Source organism: Sciurus vulgaris (assembly GCF_902686455.1).
Source record: "Sciurus vulgaris genome assembly, chromosome: 5".
In the NCBI taxonomy this organism is placed as follows: domain Eukaryota; kingdom Metazoa; phylum Chordata; class Mammalia; order Rodentia; family Sciuridae; genus Sciurus; species Sciurus vulgaris.
Window position 1 is genome coordinate 128,292,140 of NC_136465.1, and position 18,522 is coordinate 128,310,661.

Below are 18,522 nucleotides of genomic sequence, written 5' to 3' on the forward strand. Positions count from 1 at the left end.
GAGAATCAGGAGCTAGGATTAGGCTCTAAGTGTGAGCAGGTCAGGGGCTGACTTGGCCTTGGAGCATGAGCTCCAACCAAGGGAGCACGCAGTTCCCGTGAGCTGTGACGGATTTACATGCTGTTTTCCTGATTTACCCCAGTGCACCTTCACACACCTACCATTTCACATAACGTCACAGATGAAGGAGACCAGTCTCCAAATTCTTCAGGTGCTCAAACCCAGCCCTGGGTTGCTGATGGTCACCTAGTCATTGTCAGCTCAATTACTGGCCCTTTTTATTTGCCCCAACCACTTCCAAGTTGGCCAGCAGTGTGGCCAAGTCCCTGTTCCTGGCATCTCTGTTCAGGATTGCCTGCTGCCTCCTCACAGCACTGTCCCTCTCCACTCCACCTCTGCTTCCTAGCTCCTAAGTCACTCTGACCTGGCCCTTGTCCAACTATTAACCCTTCCTGACTCCTTTGCAATTTAAAGACTTCTATTCCCATAGGCCCATGTGGGCCTCCTTGATTCAGGGACTGCTTGCAGCTCTGGGTAGGAGGCATGCTGTCCACCCATGCCTTGGGCCTATGGATATTGGGATCCGGGCTCGCTGTCATTCAGGAAGGATGACAAGTTACAATGACCAGACTCCCAGGGCACTGAGTGCCAACTGCCTTGATTGAATTTCCTCATTCTAGGAATTACTGAAGTCTGACATTACAAAGAGCCCAAGAAAGAGCTCTATATCCCAATTAGGGAATAAAAGACACAAGTCTAGGGCTCCACTGTTAGCCAGTTAAGGACCACAGTCCTGCCAGACAATTTGGCAGAGAAGTGATGGAGGAAGGGGTGCAGAGGGCTTTTCTCCAAGAACCTGGAAACTAGGGAAACAGAATGACCTTCAGAGCTGTACCACTTGTGAGCATCTTATAGATAATATGAAATTTTACAACCTATAAATAAACATATTTGATCATAACAGAGATGCGACAAGGACATCAGGGGGAGATGAACAGTCAGACTTAAGGGAAACTGTTAAAATTTCTGAAGAGAGGCGGCGGTGGTGGATCCATGACAGCTATGATAAGACTCACAATCAAAACCGGAAGCAAGGCACATCAGAACACTGTCCAGCCAGCCTGCCTGAGCATGACTGGAGGCTGGGGCATGGCGAGTCTGCTTGGCTTACTGTTTCATTTCTGTTGTTCACAGAACAGGCTGCAAAGGTGACAGCAACTCGAGGAAAAGTGATAAGATGTAAACTGAGTTCAGTCTGGGAAGGATGTGAGTGACTGCTGCTCTGTCCCTTAGAAAAGATAGTGCCTGCCGTGGGTGTTGTAATCCCAGTGGTTTGGGAGGCTGAGGCAGGAGAACTGAGAGTTCAAAGGCAGCCTCAGCATCTTAGCAAGGGCCTAAGCAACTTAGTAAGATCCTGCCTCTAAATAAAATATAAAAAAGGGCTAGGGATGTGGCTCAGTAGTTAAGTAACCCTTGGTTCCTTCTGCTGTCATTCTTTGTTATTGATTTAAGCAAACACACATTTTTTGGCACCTGCCAGTCATTCATATAAAAATGATGTTTTTTATATTTTAAAAGTAATTTTGGACAGAATCACAGACATGGGAAACCAACGGAAATGATACATTTTAAGGATTGTTAGGGCTGGATGCCATTATTTATTTGCAACATACAATCCAGATTCCAACCCTTGGTTTTCAATTCCAGTTTCCACAACTGGCATAGGATATAGGGACATCAAAATGGTGGTGGCAGGGCACAAGAAAAATGCTGACTGGAGTTTAAGACTGATAAGTCACCATGTCCCTGTTTATGATAGAGCCCATTACCATGACAGCACCCACCACTGAGGGCTTATCACCCATCGCTACAGGTTCTGTATTCTAATCAGGTAAAAAGTCAAGTAACAAATGGAAACTGTATTCTAGTTAGGTGACAATAAAGTAACCAATGGGAACAAAGGGGGCAAGGGCTTCAATCAGCAGAAAGGAACCTAGGCACAGCTCAACACATAAAGACAAGACTCATTCACACCAGGGCCTAGGGCCACCCTCTGGCAAGGCCCACTCTGCTCTACTTTATGGAGTACACCTTCACTTTCAACAAGTCTGTGCTCTGCCTGTTACTTCTGCACGTCTTGCTTAATTCTTTTTTAGGATGCCAAGAACCTGATCCTAACTGGAAACCTCAACAGTATCACAGCAACATGCCCGTTATCTGTCCCTGGTGTCAGAGGGAGAGAATACTCCTCAGACTGACACAGGGACCAGTAACACACCTATTTCTCGGATCCCACTGGGGCTTCTGTCTTCTTCTGTGGCTCTAGGTTGGCAGTCTGAAGCTTGTGAAAGTCTGGGTTCCGGGGAGATCTCATTTTCTGAAATTCTGACACCAAAGCTAAGGCAGAAATCTGAATGAGGGTGACTTCATCAGGAAAAGGCTATTGTGTGAGGTCTTCCTCTCCCAATAACAGGCCACCCTGCCCCTTCTTTGCTACGTGAGAAATTGGAGGTGGAGAGAGGTGATAGGGCTTCCGAGTGGCAGACTGTGTGCCTAACCTAGGTCTGCCTCACAACAAAGCCTGTGTTGTCTCTGCTTTATCATTCCTTGCCTGAGGAGAGAGCGGCTCAATCTAGCAAAGAGTGACAGACAAAAGCAAAAAAAAAAATTCATATGTTGAGGGTGTTGCTTTAGCTCCGACTGATTTCCACAGCACAGTTCTCCTCTAGCTATTTGGAGAAGGTCTACACCTGGCAAGATATTGAGTGCCAGCTCCAAATATTTAGTGAAGAAAAAGAGGTGTGTGCCAGAATAAGACATGTAATTCCATTTCATCTTCCCTCCTAGGGCTGAGTCTGTTACTGCCTCAGGAGAATGTTGTACCAGAAGCTGGCTTTAAACACCGAAAGTGACACTTCTTCCAAAGAATAAAACAACTTTACTGTACCAAAAAGAGCAAAACTCCCCTCTCAGAAAACTCAACACATACTGCAAATGCAAGATAACCTTGGGTGGAGGAAAAGCTGATGTTTGCAAAACCAGCTGGGAGAAATAGAGGTCACTTATGAGTGACTCTGATGTTCCAGCTCTGTGCCACCAGTTGCTGTAAATAAAGGGAGGTGCTGACAATTTAAAAACATTTTAAAACATTTCTGTAAAAAGAGAAATGAAACTAGAGGCATACAATTACGAAGTACAGTTCTATTGAAGACTATGAATGACAGGGGAAAAGGGAATGTCAATATATTTTTTTAAAAAGTTCAAATGCTCTGAATGTGGAGAATGTTCCATTCTATTGAAGATTTTTGCCTTAAGGTGTGAAAGGAAGTGAGGCTAGAATTCATCTCAGAAATAGATTAAGTGAACACCAAAGGATATTTAAGTTTCAGAAGGGAAATAAGGGTTATCGATGAACTGTAGCTAAGATCACAAGCTCCTTATCTGTAAAGAGAAAGAACCTGCGATAAGCTGTAGGACAAAACAGAATTCATTTTAAAGATAAAATACAGAAGCTGCAGGGCTAAGATGCAGTCTTCCTTCCTCTTTAGATTGACACTCTGTTGCTGCCTATGATTTTCCTGAAACAGAATAATCACCTGCAGTTAGTAAAACCTAAGGGGGCGATTTTCAACCTTTAGCTTGCACTGAAGAATCCACTGAAAGGGTTACTAAAATGTAGATCTTTATCCCTTCACGAAAACGCTGACCATGTAAGTCTGGGTGGACTTACGAGCCTACGAGGACCATGCATCTTAACAAGCATCTCTCAGTAAAGGTCATTAGGAGTCCATAATCCAAACTATTGTCTAAGTCTATAGTCCTTAAACTACTGATTGAGACTTATTTTTGTATTATGTGTGGTTTTTGGTACTGGGGATTGAATCCATGGGTGCTTTACCACTTAGCCACATCCCCAGTCTTTTTAATTTTGAGACAGGGTCTTACTAAGGTGCTGAGGGTCTCACTAAATTGATAAGGACTTGCGAACTTGCAATCCTTCTGTCTTGGCCTCCTGTGTTGCTGAAATTAAAGGCATGTGCCACCATGCCTGGCCAAGTTGGGACCTATTAATAAGTCTGGAAATCATCTTCATGCAATTAGCATTTGAAAAGAAACCAAGCAAAGTCAGTATATACTGTGCAGCAAGTTTTTTAATTCATTCATATATATCAGTGTGGGCGAATGGGAGTGTTGAATTAATCAGTACAATGTATTTCAGACTGCGTCTCAGCTGAGAAAATTGGAGAAGCAGTGACCTAATGGGATTGAGCATCCCTTCCCTGGACTCCCTCAATGTTCCATGCACCCTGACACTAAGTGCCAAACCAAATCAACTTCCTCCTTCCTACTACTTCTACATAGCTGGAAGGATGACAACTAGTTTTTTTTTTTTTTTTTTTTTTTTTTAACTACAGGAATGAATGTGGATGACTTGAAGAAAAGCCTGCCAAGACCCTGGAACGGCCTCAGACATAGGTGACTGGAAATGAACTAAAACCATTTGGAACTGGGGACCCTCCAAAGGTCTGAAGAAAGAAAAAGAATGGAGGAAAGGGATTGGTAGATGATGGGGAGCAAAGAAAGGAGGTCAAATGGAGCCATGAGAAACTGGTAGATAAGCCATACTTCATTTGTTCTTTATGAAGATAGTATTAGTGACCCACCCCATCCCTGTCCCCAGGAGATGAAGTGGTTTCAGCTTTTCTTTTTCTTTCTAGCAATGCAAGGGCTCCTTATTTATTCATTCAGGTTATCCAACTTCTAGTAAAAATAATATTTTGCAGGCACTGGCCTGGATACAAACAGGTCCAAAGCTTAACCATGTAGCAAACAGAAACTAGAAAGTCAGCAACAGGAATAGCACCAAGCATGTTTAGAATGGTGTGGGTTTACCTCGCCCAGCCTGCCCAGTCTGCATCTGCAGCTCTGAGGAACTCCTCCACTAGATCTGCTTAGGACAGTTCCCAATGCGGCTCTGGGGACCGAAAGCCAGCCCTCATTCTGACTGCCAAGCTAGGCACTCCTGCTTTGGGCTATCTTCAACTTGAGGAAGGGACATTTTTTAATTCCCTAGTCCTTCTCCATGCCACCACCCTGAGATGCCTTTTCCTCATTTTCCACAAAGATTCATGACAGGCTAGCAACATACCAAAGGGAAGATAACTCCATTTCATCACAAGTCTGTCTTTCCATGATGCTGGGTAATCTTTCAGTGTTCAAAAGACCCAGGCATAATTAACAGTGTTGGCTGTGAACTCAGCATCTTGTCTAAAGATAGTTGCTCTCCTTCTCAAGCACTACAGCATTGGAGGGTGTTAAGCAACACACACCTTGGCCCCACCAGAGTGACAAATTCACTTTAAAAAGATGATACTGGACATGTGGGCTAAACCACTCCAAAAAGTCCACAGGCTCCTCTGCTTCTTCACTTAAGTAGGAAATTTTAAGGGATTCAAGGACACTTATTTTATGGCGGATCACCTTAGAAAAAAAGAGAAGTTACATGGGAAATGTTCTTATTGCCACTGTGTAGGACGAAGGAGTGAAGTGAAGGGAAAAAAATCATGTAATTTATCAGGCCATGTTAGTCCAGCTGTGTCTGTGATCTCATGGCCTCCAACTCACATACTGCCATAAAATGTCCCAATCAGTCTGTCCACTTCTGTTCATCGTGTCAATAAGTAGATAATAATTTTTTTCCTTTTGAACAAGATATACTTTTTAGTATCGCTACTTAAAAAAAAAAAGCAACTATAATAACTTGCACATCCAATTCACTGTCATTATCTTTGCTAAATGCTTTCAGCACAGGAGGGATAGGAGACAGGTCTTTTGTATTCCTGGCCATCAATAATTGTCCTTTGAGGAGACAGCTTCACTCCAGAATGAAAAACAACAATAAAAAAAGAAAAACGACTATTTTGTACTTGTTATTTCCTTTTCCTATAAATAGGGATAATAAATACCTCTTAAAGGAGGGCTATTGTGAGGGCTAGAAGTATACAGTATGTAGACAGCCTGTAGTAGGAACTCAATACCTGTTGGCATCCTTTCTCTTTGGGGCTGAAGGAGGGTGGGTTATCAAGCATGCTCTTCTCTGCATGCACGTAAATTGAGAGGAGAGGGAATCAGGAGGGCCCAGCCTTCTTGGCACACAGAATTAGCACTGAATATGTGGCTTCTGCAATTTAATCACCGTGGGAGTTCCTGCAGCCTAATGGTGTGCCTCAATTAATGTATCAGGATTTGTGGCTTACCAAGCAGACACATCCATTGCATGATAAACAGGTAAATGAGCTACCTAGTGGCATGGGGCTGACCCAGGTCCCCATTCTAAAATGCCAGAGACATTTTTGCCTTCCTGTAAGTCCAATTCCTCCTGATGCATGGAGCTCCAATTCTAGACTCTGAACATGTGGAAAGATATGCATTCCCTCCATGCACCCCTTGGACAACCCTTTGCACATGCTTCTTTCTGTGTTAGAAATGCCTCCCCCACACCCTCCTCTGCATGGTCAACACCTACTTCTAGATGCCTTTCTTGCCCCCTTTACAGTGGGGAAGGTCCATCCTCTGCACTCTAAGGTTGCCCCAGCTTCTCCTATCATTATCTTCCCACTGTCTTCAAGATTGTCTTCCCACTCAGTTACATGCTCCCTGGGGATCTGCAATACATTCTTTGAATGAATGAGTGAATGAATGAACGAATGCACAATCTATGTATTAAATGAATGGATGAATGTATGGTGAAAGAAAGGACCCAGGCTTGGAACCCAACTTCCACACTATCCTTTCTTTCACCATATTCTTTTTGTCTGCTATAAAATAAATAGCCAGATTTTATGGGAGTTGTTAGGGAAACTGAAATCTTAAAGAGGAAAAGGGGGTAGTGGCCTGTAATCTACTCTCAATCTGATATCTATTTGCTCTTCTGGGTAAGATGAATGATGAATCTCTGCTTAATAGATTATTAACTAAGGGAGAGTGTTGGTTCTCAGAAAAGTGGGGTGAGATTATTACTATTTTACACATTCTAGTATTTTAACAAAATATAAAGCACTAGCTCTAGAAAAGGAAGCCAAAGACACCTCCCAAACACAGCTCTCCTCAGCCAGGGTCCCATAGACATTGATGACATATGCCTTGTCTGAATTCTGCCAGCAGCTCTGGATTTAGCTGAGTACAATAGGGAAGCAACTGTCATTGTCAGAGATGGAATGTCACTAGGGCCCTCCTTGTCCTGGCCCCAGAGAACTTCCTTGCCATCTACTCTAAGTCTGTACTTGAGGATTAAACCTGAATCCCCTTTTCAGAGACGCTATGAGTGTATGATTCCTTTCCTGCTTCCCATGAAGTTGGAATAATAGACTGATAATAGCTCCATGTGATATTGGAGCCTCACATTTTCATAAGATTTTGAACATAAACACATTCCTGACACATACACTGCTTGAAAGCCAGTCTGCCTCTTTCCAGAGTAACTTTGCAGGGATAGTGTTTTGAGAGAGACCAAAGCCTCTGGGCTCTGCCTTGTCTCCTTGACTAAGCCCATGGAGAGGGCTGTCCCCTATCTGCACCACACCATGCAAAATGGCTACTAACTTTGACCCCAGGGAAAGAGAAGAAAGCTTCCTAACCTTGTGCAGCTCCACAGGAGTTGGGGACATTATCTCCTTTATTTCTTGCTTCATTTTTCTCAGGGTCACCGACTTTCTGCCCACATCTGAGGGCAGGGTGTTGCTCCGAGTTGTTTGGCTGTAGTGTGGCCGTGAGCTGCTCCGTTCCTGGAAGCTGGCCTGTCGCCCCAGCTGGCTGCGAGGTGTCGGAGCCTCATGATTCAGACTCATAGTGCTCCCCGACATGATTGTTGCCTGTGGCATTGATAATTTTCAGAAACAATTAAGCCATGGGTGAGGAAAGGGTTTGGTTGCTCAACGTTAAGCACAATTCTCCTTCTGCCCAGTCCAAATACATTCTCTTCAGGGCAGAGGCAAAGGCTGGAGAATGGACATACTAATTGAACTATGAAAGTCTGGAAAATGCTTTGCAAGTGACATTTGTAATGCACATTTCAAATCCAATGTAAATACTTAAGCCCTTAAGTTTATTTACTCAAATACCACCCCTAGCAGTTTAAAAACAACATTTGCTTACTGCAAGCTACATTTTAAGCGTTAACTTTTCAGTGAGTGGGCTCTTGCAGAAATAAGCTAAGTACCTCTCAATGGGGACCAGGCTGCCTCTATTTCAATGCTATTTCTAGCTCCAACTGGAGCTAACAAAGGGTTGGAATGGGATTATTGATACACAGGCAGTGTATCCTCAGGCTTCCCACCTAGCACTGTATATTGTCTGTCCTTTGGTCAAGTGGCCTATCCTAGAAGACAGACCTGGTTGACCTCCACATCTTTCAATATAGAAATGGTCTCTGTAAGATCTGCAGGGGATAATCATTTTTTTTTTTATTGTTATTGAATTCAACCCTTTGCTTAAAAGCTATGTGACTTGGATTAGATTTCACCAGTGAATTGGGAAGTTTGTTCAATTTCAAGTATATTTCCTGCCTAATACATAAGCAAGGATAAGATTAGATCCCAAAGATGACTGAGTCTCAGAACCAGAACAAAAGAGGATTTGAAACCAGTATTATGCTGGGGATGTTCATTTCTCATGTTAGGAAGATGTGAAGGGGGCTGGAGTTGTGACTCAGTGGAAACACACTTGCCTGGCATGTGTGAGGCCCTGGGTTCAATATTCAGCACCACATATAAATAAATAAAAGATGCATTGACAACTAAGTATATACATATGTATATAGAAGAAGATACTAAGGTTCTAAAAATATTACTGTAGCCAGCTCTGTACTCCTAGATAAGATGGATACACAAAGGTAAACTAGCACTGGTAAATCTGCCTATAATCATGGGAACAGAAAACTAGTTTACTATGCATGTGATTGATTGGCTAAAGCATGATTTATTTATATTCACAGCAATGCTAAAAGGAGCGGTTTAATTTGTTGAGTCCTTACACTCACTCATGTAAGCCTTCCAACAACTCTATGAGGTGGGCTCTCTTATTCCTCCTAATTTACAGGTGAGGAACTGGGACTCCAAGAAGCTGACTTACCCCAGATCACATGGGAATCATTGAGTCAAGGGGCGCTACCTACAACTATTTACCAGAGGGGACCCTGCAAAGTGAAGGCCATTTTCATTTGCCATCTCGCTAAGATTTCACAATTCCAAAATTTACCTGGTGTTTACGCACCACAAACAAAGTCTTTAAATTACAGTGAAGACATGTACATATATCCAACAACTCCGATGAAAAAGAAATAAAACCAGCAACATATTGATATTCTGACTAGAGCAGTTATCTTACTGATAATCCTAAAAAGGAAATTTATGACTTAAAAAAACTTCTTGCTGATCCTTAAACATTAACCCATGCTAAGTACCGTATATATTATGTACTGATCACCATTTAATACTTAAGTAACTCTGTAGGGTAGGTATTATAATTATTAAACTTCCCCATTTGCAGTAAGGAAAAAGATGCTTGATTGAGTTAAGCAACTTGCCTATGAGTGTGGGCTTAGAATCCCAGCAGTCTGGTTCCAGACCCTTGATGACCTGGGTACATTGCTTAACAGTCCAGTATTAACCATATAAAATATTCTTATATATATATATTGAAGTGTTAGGGATTGAACCCAGGGTCTTGATGATGCTAGTGTTCTACTACTGAGCTATCTCCCCAGCCCCAGGAAAAAGGGCCCCGAACTTTTAAATGAGTATAGAAATCCATATGATAGTTTATTTCAGATGGATACCGGTTTAAAATTTATGGAAACCTTTCCATGGTGAGCTATGTTGGCATTATGGGACATCCTTTATTTTCTGGCACTTAACATATATCATGTCTGCGTTTTATCCACTCTAACTGACAGGCACTCAATGATTGTTTTCCTGTTGTGGTGACCATCCATCTATTATTTTTACCTACTTAGACTAGTTATTTGCTTTGTTAATATCTATTTTTTTTTACATTCATTTTTCACAGGACCAGCAGGAAACACTTCATCACTACATCTGGGAGATGACAGTTCTGCTTTGATGAGTCCCAGCTGCCATAGAAGAAGTTACAAATGAATTTCAAAGGGTTCCAGTGGAAAAAATGAGATCCTATCAATAGTTCTTCAGTTCAACTTTTCAAAACATGGCTTGATTGCTTTGTTTACAGTGAGCTTCAAGTAAATTAGTAGCATCCAAAAAGGAATATAAAAGTTAAAGTACATTATAATTTAGGTTCTGACATTTAGTTAAACCTTCTTCCTTCATAATATAAAAAAAATAGTTAAAGCAGTGTTCATTAATCAAGAAATGGCAAATATGATTGTAGTTAAGTTTTATTGAACATTTTATTGAACATTTGTTAAGTTCTATGTTCTTAGTGCCATAGCTTATTATGATCCCCATATTTTATAGAAGGAATATCTGATAAGAGATGTTGAAAATTTGTTCAGTCAGTCTCAGTTTGAATTTTTCTCCTTGGGTAAAGCTATATATACATTTTTCAGTGCTAAAGTTGGACCTAAATTATTGCTATCAATAGGGAAATGATTAGTAAATTAATTGCTTTTCATTTTCAAATCAATTGTAATCATTTTTCATCTTAGTTAATTTACACTTTTTAGTGCTGTAGTATACTTTAACTTTCAATATTGGACAAAAACGTCACATGCAGGAATCTAGTTCCAATATTTTTTTTATAATAGCATTTCCAGTCAAGGGAATGGAGTTCATTTAAACTAACAAGTGAATATTCTTTGTGGTAAAAGTATAAATATGACTTTAATTTGTGAACTTGTCAATCATTCTGATGATCCAAAGATTTAATTTCTCTTTAGCTTATACATGCAGTCCATTTTCTTTCTGCATATATAATTTCAAGGGCCACACCTGCAAGGAGTTATGTTAGAGCAAATTCGTAGGAGGTCATGACGTGACTTCTATGCTAATGGATGTTGTTTTCATGAGATAACTCAATTTCTGTGTGAAAATAACAACCTCATTACATTACTTTTAATATCTTCTTTTTGCCTAACAAAAGAAGTTAGAAGAATAGTTTGTTCTTCAGAAGAGAAGTATTGAAATGCAAAACAAAAAAGGCATAGGAGGCAAACATGTTTTTTGAAAGAAGGGTATGCTCAAGAATTATGAATCAAATCGTGAATATTGTCAACGCCTTGCTAACTTTGGGCCACTTTGACTCATCTTTCTACATGCAGGAGGTGGTAAATGTTTAAATAAACCAGCTGACACTTAAGAATTCTGTTCTTTTTGAAAATTGTATAAAAAGAAATCAATTGCTCACATATTTATTCATTTAAATTATATAGAATTATCCATAATCCATATCCAGGTCCTTTAACTGTGCTCTGAAGCTGAAATTCATGCCAGGTAATACTATGATGTTTATAAATTCAAACTAATATTTTTTTTATAATTTTCTTTGCAGATTCACAAACATTAGAATCACATAAAATATCCACACATGCAATCGAAAAGCAAAATAATATAAAGATGAGTAATCATTTTAGAATTGCAAGAGTTTCACCCAGTTATGCCATTCACATTCCTTATGGTGATTTGGGGACCTTTTATGACATCAAAATAAAAATGAGACTTTCGCCACTTTTTAAAAAATTTTAACAGCTTGGAAAATTTAAAAGAACATAAAAGGAAACAGTCCAGGGCTTCCCAGACTAAAGTGTGAATACTGTCGGCAAATTCATGGCTTTGATTACAGTACGGCCAGGAGTTCAAGCCGTTCCGCTTCATCTTGTTCCTACTCAGATTCACATGAAGTTAATATGGAATCAGGATTTGCAATTAACAGCCAAGTACTATGTAATATTTTGCCTGCTTATCAAATAGATTGGCCTTGTTTGCCAGCTGCATTATCATCTCCTTTAGAGGCAAAACAAAACACAATAAAATTTCCTCTTATGTTCCTCTTGACAATCAAATTCACTTCTGTACCAGGTACAAATGAAAACATGCCAAAGAAACCTTTCTAAAGCAACTAAGAGAATGAGATGCGCCACTGCTGGGAGACTTAGCTTGCTCCTTAGCCATTTGGTAGGGAACAGTCAGGGTTAGCAGGGAGCAATGGCAGAAGCCACAAGTCAGTAAGCTTGGGGTGGGAACAGGAAATAATACTTTCAACTGCATCATATAAAATCAAATTGCTGTCCAGAAGGCAAGGAGGCAGGGGAGGCAGCTTCACAAGCAAAAATATAAACATAAAGGGTAGCTACCAAGAGAGTCATGTTTCTCAAAGACACACGCCTGTCAGCTTTCTCCTGTGGAAAGGGGTTAAAGCTTTTAAATGAACTGGTGTGATCAGTGCAAACTTAAAAGGACCAAAAAATGAATGTAGAAACAATAAAAGCAAATAGCAGGACCGAGGCTACCTCGAGTTCTCGCAGAATTCCTGACTGTCCACATGTTTCTAAATCCTCCAGTGCTTGAGACCAGAAGTTCTCCTCTTGCTCAGCCTCTGCACTGTCAGAAGTCCCTGCAAAACTGACACCACGAAACACAGTCAAGGTTGAGAATTTACCAAACATAATTTTCCTCCTATATGCAGAACATTTCTCTTTTATCTCACATGCACAAAAAATAAAATGAAATAAAGATTAAGAGAGAGAGAGAGAGAGAGAATTTGAATCTGGCTTTCTTTTAACTCCAATCTCCAAGTAAAGCCAGCTTGGGTATAAGGATGTTTAGGAAATGCAAAGTCTCGTAAAGAATGAAAGCCTGGTTCATTCACAGCTACTACTAAACGCGCTGCATTGACATAGCCCTGTTGGAATGGAGTGCAACATGGGGACACATCTTAACTGATTCAAAACAATAAATGGATAAGCACTGGAAAAATAAAAATCAAAAAGAAACGAGAAGGAATAGTGCACAAAGGGAGGACATGGTTTATAGAAGTTGACTTCCAGAGCCAGGAATGGTGGTGCACACCTTTAATCCCAGTTACTCAGGAGGCTAAGGCAGGAGGACAGTGAGTCTGAGGCCTCGCCTCAGCAAATTAGTAAGACCCTGTCTCAAAAAAAAAAAAAAAAAAAAAAAAAAAACAAAAACAGTGACTTCCCCCTGTGCTACCACTGTTTTCTTTAGAGGAAATCTAGCTCTGGCCTTGTGTGGTGATGCCAGGCTGGTCAGGCAAAAGTTTTAGAAACTGCCTTATGGCCACCATGGCTTCAGGAAGTCAATGCTAACAGCATGTGCCACTGGAAATAGAGAACTTCAAATCTTGCCCAAATGACTGGCCACAAAGTCATCTTGGGTGGGGCAGCAGTGGATGGAAACCTTACCCACTGGTTGTGGACCGGTCCCACTCTTCATTATTCAGTCCCACATCTGGGTAAGTCTGGCTTCGAGGCTTGGGGACCGGGGACAAGCTGCCTCTCTGTTTCGGACTCCTCCAGTCATAGGTGTTGAAATTGTATCCTGAGGCCTGAAAACTGGTGCCTAAAACATAAACAAAGTGTTAGGACTGGGCCTGGGGATTGTTGAACCCATTGAGAAAAGACCCCGTCAGCCAGCAGAGGGGTGGCACATAGCAATAGCAACAGCAGCAACAACCTCGAGCATACAGTGGTGCTTATCACACACAGAGTGCTCTATTTTTGTACCTTCTTTATTCTTCAGAGCCAACTTTGAAGGCAGGTACTATTGTTACTGTGTTTTATAGCTGATACCAAAGGTTCAGAACAGCCACTTCAGGTACCCAAAGCGACTTGCAGACCTCCATGGGGGTTCAACTCATAACTTCAGGAGAACCAATTTTCAGATCCCCAAATTCCATAAGCACATCTTCCCCTGATGTAGCTGACACCATGCCAGTTCCTCTGTCTCACTTCCCCTTTTTTAATTGTTCTTCTGCCACATTATGAATGAAAGACACATTTATCATCCATTTCAAATTTTTGGAGGTGCTGGGCTTGGGAGATAAAAAAAAAAAAAAAAAACAGCTGCCAAATCAAGAATAAGTTAGGAAAGGCTCATTTCTGTAAGCAGGTCATTTAGAACTGAGGTCTCAGCTTAACCAGGCAAACTCATGGCAAGGGTTTTATTCTTCTTTTGTCCATCTTTCTGTCCCTCAGAACTGCAGTTCAAAAGTAAGATGCCAGAGTGAGGAGGCTGGTGCATCATTGTTTATTTGATGCAAAATAAAGACTTTTTTTCTGACGGGGAGTTAAGTCTGATTAGCTCCCAGGGTGACGGAGTGAGGGATGGCTTTGGCAATTAGATTACATAATGGACATTTCCCATGAGTTTGAGTTAAGACAGTGGCTTCAAGATCTTGGCAGATAAACATTTAAAGCATATTTACAACAAATTACATTTAAATTGGAGGAGAAAAAAATGTAGATGACAACTTTAAGTATGTGACAGGATATGTGATTTTTCAACAAATCTTCAGGGGGTTCAAGTGGGAGAATGGAAGTTTGGCTTTAAGTCTGGTTCCACAGTCATCACAATTGCTTTGTTCATCACTTTGGGTTGTGTGTGTGTGTGTGTGTGTGTGTGTGTGTGTGTGTGTGTTATGTATGTGTTTACATGTGTGCAATAAAATGTATATACTTTTTTTTACTGTGCTTAAAGCATTTAATATAGCAAATAGGACTGGGCACCTGTCTTCACAGTTCTGTGACCTGCTCATGTAAGAGGACTCTGTCTCCATTGACATCCTTGCCGCCTCTTCCCATTCATTTCCCTCCACTGTGGTTGGATCCTATGATCCGGCTGCTAAGTAGAGTCCAGGGAAAGTATTATGTCTAGGCATAGTGCTCCCTGATCAAAGCACTGGATCTCAAGAAATCAGGGCAAGTCCCAGTAGCCCCTGATGGAAATCCTCTACAAACCTTCTGCTTCGCGTCCTCGGAACAGGGTAAATATTGTAACAGTGGTCCACTTTGTGTTTCTTCTTGCTGCTCTGCTACTGCAGTTTGTTTTTAAAATGGATGTTTCTTTCTCTTCCTCTCTCTCCGCTCCTCCCTAATCTCTCCCCCTCCTGATTCTCAGGGGAAACAGGATTACCTTTGTTCCCCATTTTAGACAGATTTATCTGTCCTTGAGTACACACCCACCATCGGAACACAGTAAACCAGACTTTGAGGATGGTACCAGAAGATCTCAGAAATGACTATCTCCCAAATTAACAAGCAAATTACAATTCCAGGCAGAGAACCCGTGGAATGTAGTCTTTGAGTCACCTCTTTAAAAGTTCCCTGTTTCTGGGATGGGCAGAGTCACAATCTCTAGGATAGGAGTCCCCTGGGTTTCTCCTTTGCTAGCAAGGCAATGAACCTTCTTTTTCCTTTTTTCTCAAAACCATGTCCTTATTATTGAATTGGCATCAGGGACAAGGACTGAACTTCCAGCAACAATATTAACAGTTCACTATCCCATTCTCTCAGATAACTGCAGAAATGTGGCTAGTCTTTCTGTAACTCCTTGTGATGGACTATTCATGTTCTCATTCAAAACCAAGCCAACCAGCCCCAAGTACATGAAGTCTCATTTCTTCTGATACAAAAAGCAGAGGCTGGTACCTGACTTTCCTGGCTTTAAACTCATTAAGAGCCAAATGCTCATTGGTGGTGTCCTCCTGGGGTCTTCTTTTCAGACAAGGATTAACCTGTATGATGGTTAGGTTCTCTGAGGAAATTCCTACATGTTTTAGACTGGGCGGAATAATTTTCTGATGTTCTTTCCATTATTTCTAAGTAGTTCTTTGTGACTTAGGCAGGAGTGAGAGGATGGGCTTGAGCGGATGTGCAGCCCCATATCTAGAAATGCTGACCATGAAAGGCACGTGTATCTCTAGTGGCCTTGCTTTTTTTTTTTTGTGTGTGTGTGTTAGTTTATTTATTTTTGCTACCAGGGATTGAACCCAGCGGTGCTTTACCACTGAGCCACATCCCAGCCCTTTTTTTAAAATATATTATTTAGAGACAGGGTCTCACTGTGTTGATTAGGGCCTCGCCAAGTTGCTGAGGCTGACTTTGAACTCCTCATCCTCCTGCCTCAGCCTCCTGAGCCACTGGGATTACAGGCATGTGCCACCATGCCCAGCCAGAATGCCAGTCTTGAGATGGGAATACTACTGATCAGACTAAAACTATATTTCTTAGCCTCTCTCAAAGATAGGTGTGATCTGATAAATGTTCTGGCCAATCACTCGATCAAGGGAACTTCCAAGAAGGCTCCTTAAAACTCTTGTTCCTGACACTGGGAATGCAAATGAAACAACTGGAGCTCTGGTAACTGTCTTGGATCAAGAGGTAACTTCAAGGATGGAATCCAAGTGCTGAGTATAAAAAGGCAGAAATATATCAGTACATAGGTCCTTGATAACATTGTGGAGTTATGTTTCAACCCTGAAATGCCTACATCTTTATAATTTAAGTTACTGCACTGTTAGGATTTTCAATTCTATTTAGCTGAATCCAATCCAATGGATTGGTAATCAGTTGGGTTATAGTTTGCTTTATAAGATCATACCCCTGATGATCCTGATTTTCTAGGAAAACAAATAAACAAAAAGAACCAAGGACCAAAGCTTGCTTAGAGATTAGAAAATAGTAAGGAGTTGGGTGTATGAGGAGTCAAGGGTGCTGTGAGGAAGACTAGATTACAAAGAACTCTGAGTTTTAAACTGAGGACTTCGGCTTTAGCCTGTAGCAAGAGATTTCAGGTTTGTTTCAAGGAGTGTTATTTGGCTTTTCTAAAGACCACGGATAGAAATGTGAGCTGATAAGATGCTGGAAGTAAGAAGCTAAGTGGGGACATATTTAGTTAGGCCTGGGTGAAGCTATGTGACAAAGGTGGAGGTGATGAGCTGTTAGAACTAGGAGCACACCTGGCCCAATGACACTGTGGACTGACCTGCCTGCTTCAGACTATAAACCACAGTGCAAGCAAAATAAATACCCAGCTCCTTATAATGCCATCATTTGGATTTTCTTTTGTAAGCAGTTGAACTCAATCCCTACTTGATACAGGTGGACAGTGATACCATGATTTTAAATAAGGAATATCTGAGCAAAATTAGGTTTGGACAAAGGCAAGCGAGTTGCCAAAGTTCAGCAGTGAACAGGCCAAGAAGACTCAGTAATCTCAGGAGTCAACATTCCAAGCCTCAGAAGTCCAGGTAAGTATATCTCAACTGCCAGAGACAGATTTAAACTGCTCTTATTGAACGGCAGCATCAGCACGTGAAATTAAAATACTCGTATGACAATGAAAACTATGTCTTAGATTAAAACTTGATAAAAGAAAGAAAAAAGAAACCATTCAAATACATATATATATGTCCTAAGTAAATACTCTTTTGATTTAGAACTGAAAACCTTTTTCTTCTTCTTCTTTTTTTCATCTTTATTTCTTCTGCACCTGGGTGTCACTATCTGATTTTATACTTGGTGTCATAATGTAAGGTATAAAATTCAGTCTGGATTTCTTTCACTGCAAGTAATGTTTAGTTTTAGTTATTTGCATAATGGAAAATGTTGGTACTTCTGAAAGTGGATGGAATATTGCTATGATGATTTTATTTTTAGGGTAAATAATTATTTGTAAAGTTCTGATACTCCAACAGTCATGCTTGGTTTTCAGTATTAATGCAGATTAACATTGTCTCTCTCTGTAGTTCTTAGTTCATACTCAGTCTTAAATGTAGAAAAGCAAACTAAACAATGCTGGGCCACAGTCATAAAGTTTGAAATCAGAGGATGGTTTTGGACTATGTTCTTCACAAGTTGGGGCTGTAGCTCTCACTGTTACTTTTATTTTTGGAAACCAATATTAGTATAGGAAAGAAAGCCAGATAATTCTTGGCTAAACTGGTTTTCCAAAGACGCATTTTTGTTAAGAACGAGAAATATCAAATCTTACATTTGTATAACTATTCATAATTGTTTTTGCCAAGAAATATTCAGCGTTTAGATGAGCTTTGCTTTTCGAATGACAGAGCAAAGCTCATTCTACCTTCTTTTGGAAATCAACTCAAAATAAATAGAATTGACAAATAACTGAGTATGTATTCCATGTTCAACCCCGTGAGAACATTTCTCATAATACAGAAGAAACCCTAATTCATGAGAATAGTGGCCAAATGTAGTGAGTCAACGGGAAGCCACTCTGGGAAGGTGGTGGCAGGAAGCTGAGAGATGACATGAGTGACCAGAGATTACAGAGGGAGTTCAACCAGCCAAAGCAGAGGCCACAGCACCAGGTCAACAGCAACACGCAGACTGGGACACTAGAATGCATTGAATGGGCTGGTGGTAGGAAGTGCTCTGGAACCCATTAGGCACCAGGCTAAAGTCAGGGAGGTGGGCTGACAGACAGGGACTTCACACAGGCCACAGCCTACAGGAAATGATCTGCCACGTGGCAGCCAGGAGTCCTGCACCGTGAGCCACGCAGCACCACT

The 18,522-nt window shown here is 41.0% G+C and overlaps 1 protein-coding gene across 1 annotated transcript in view; it reads right to left on the reverse strand.

Moving 5' to 3' along the window:
• GRIP1 (glutamate receptor interacting protein 1) overlaps positions 1 to 18,522 on the reverse strand; it is a 364,416-nt gene that overhangs the window by 14,972 nt on the left and 330,922 nt on the right. Inside the window, 3 exon segments of the mRNA XM_079142206.1 lie at positions 7,638 to 7,871; positions 12,482 to 12,593; positions 13,394 to 13,550. Of these exon segments, the coding sequence (XP_078998332.1) occupies positions 7,638 to 7,871; positions 12,482 to 12,593; positions 13,394 to 13,550 (503 nt within the window).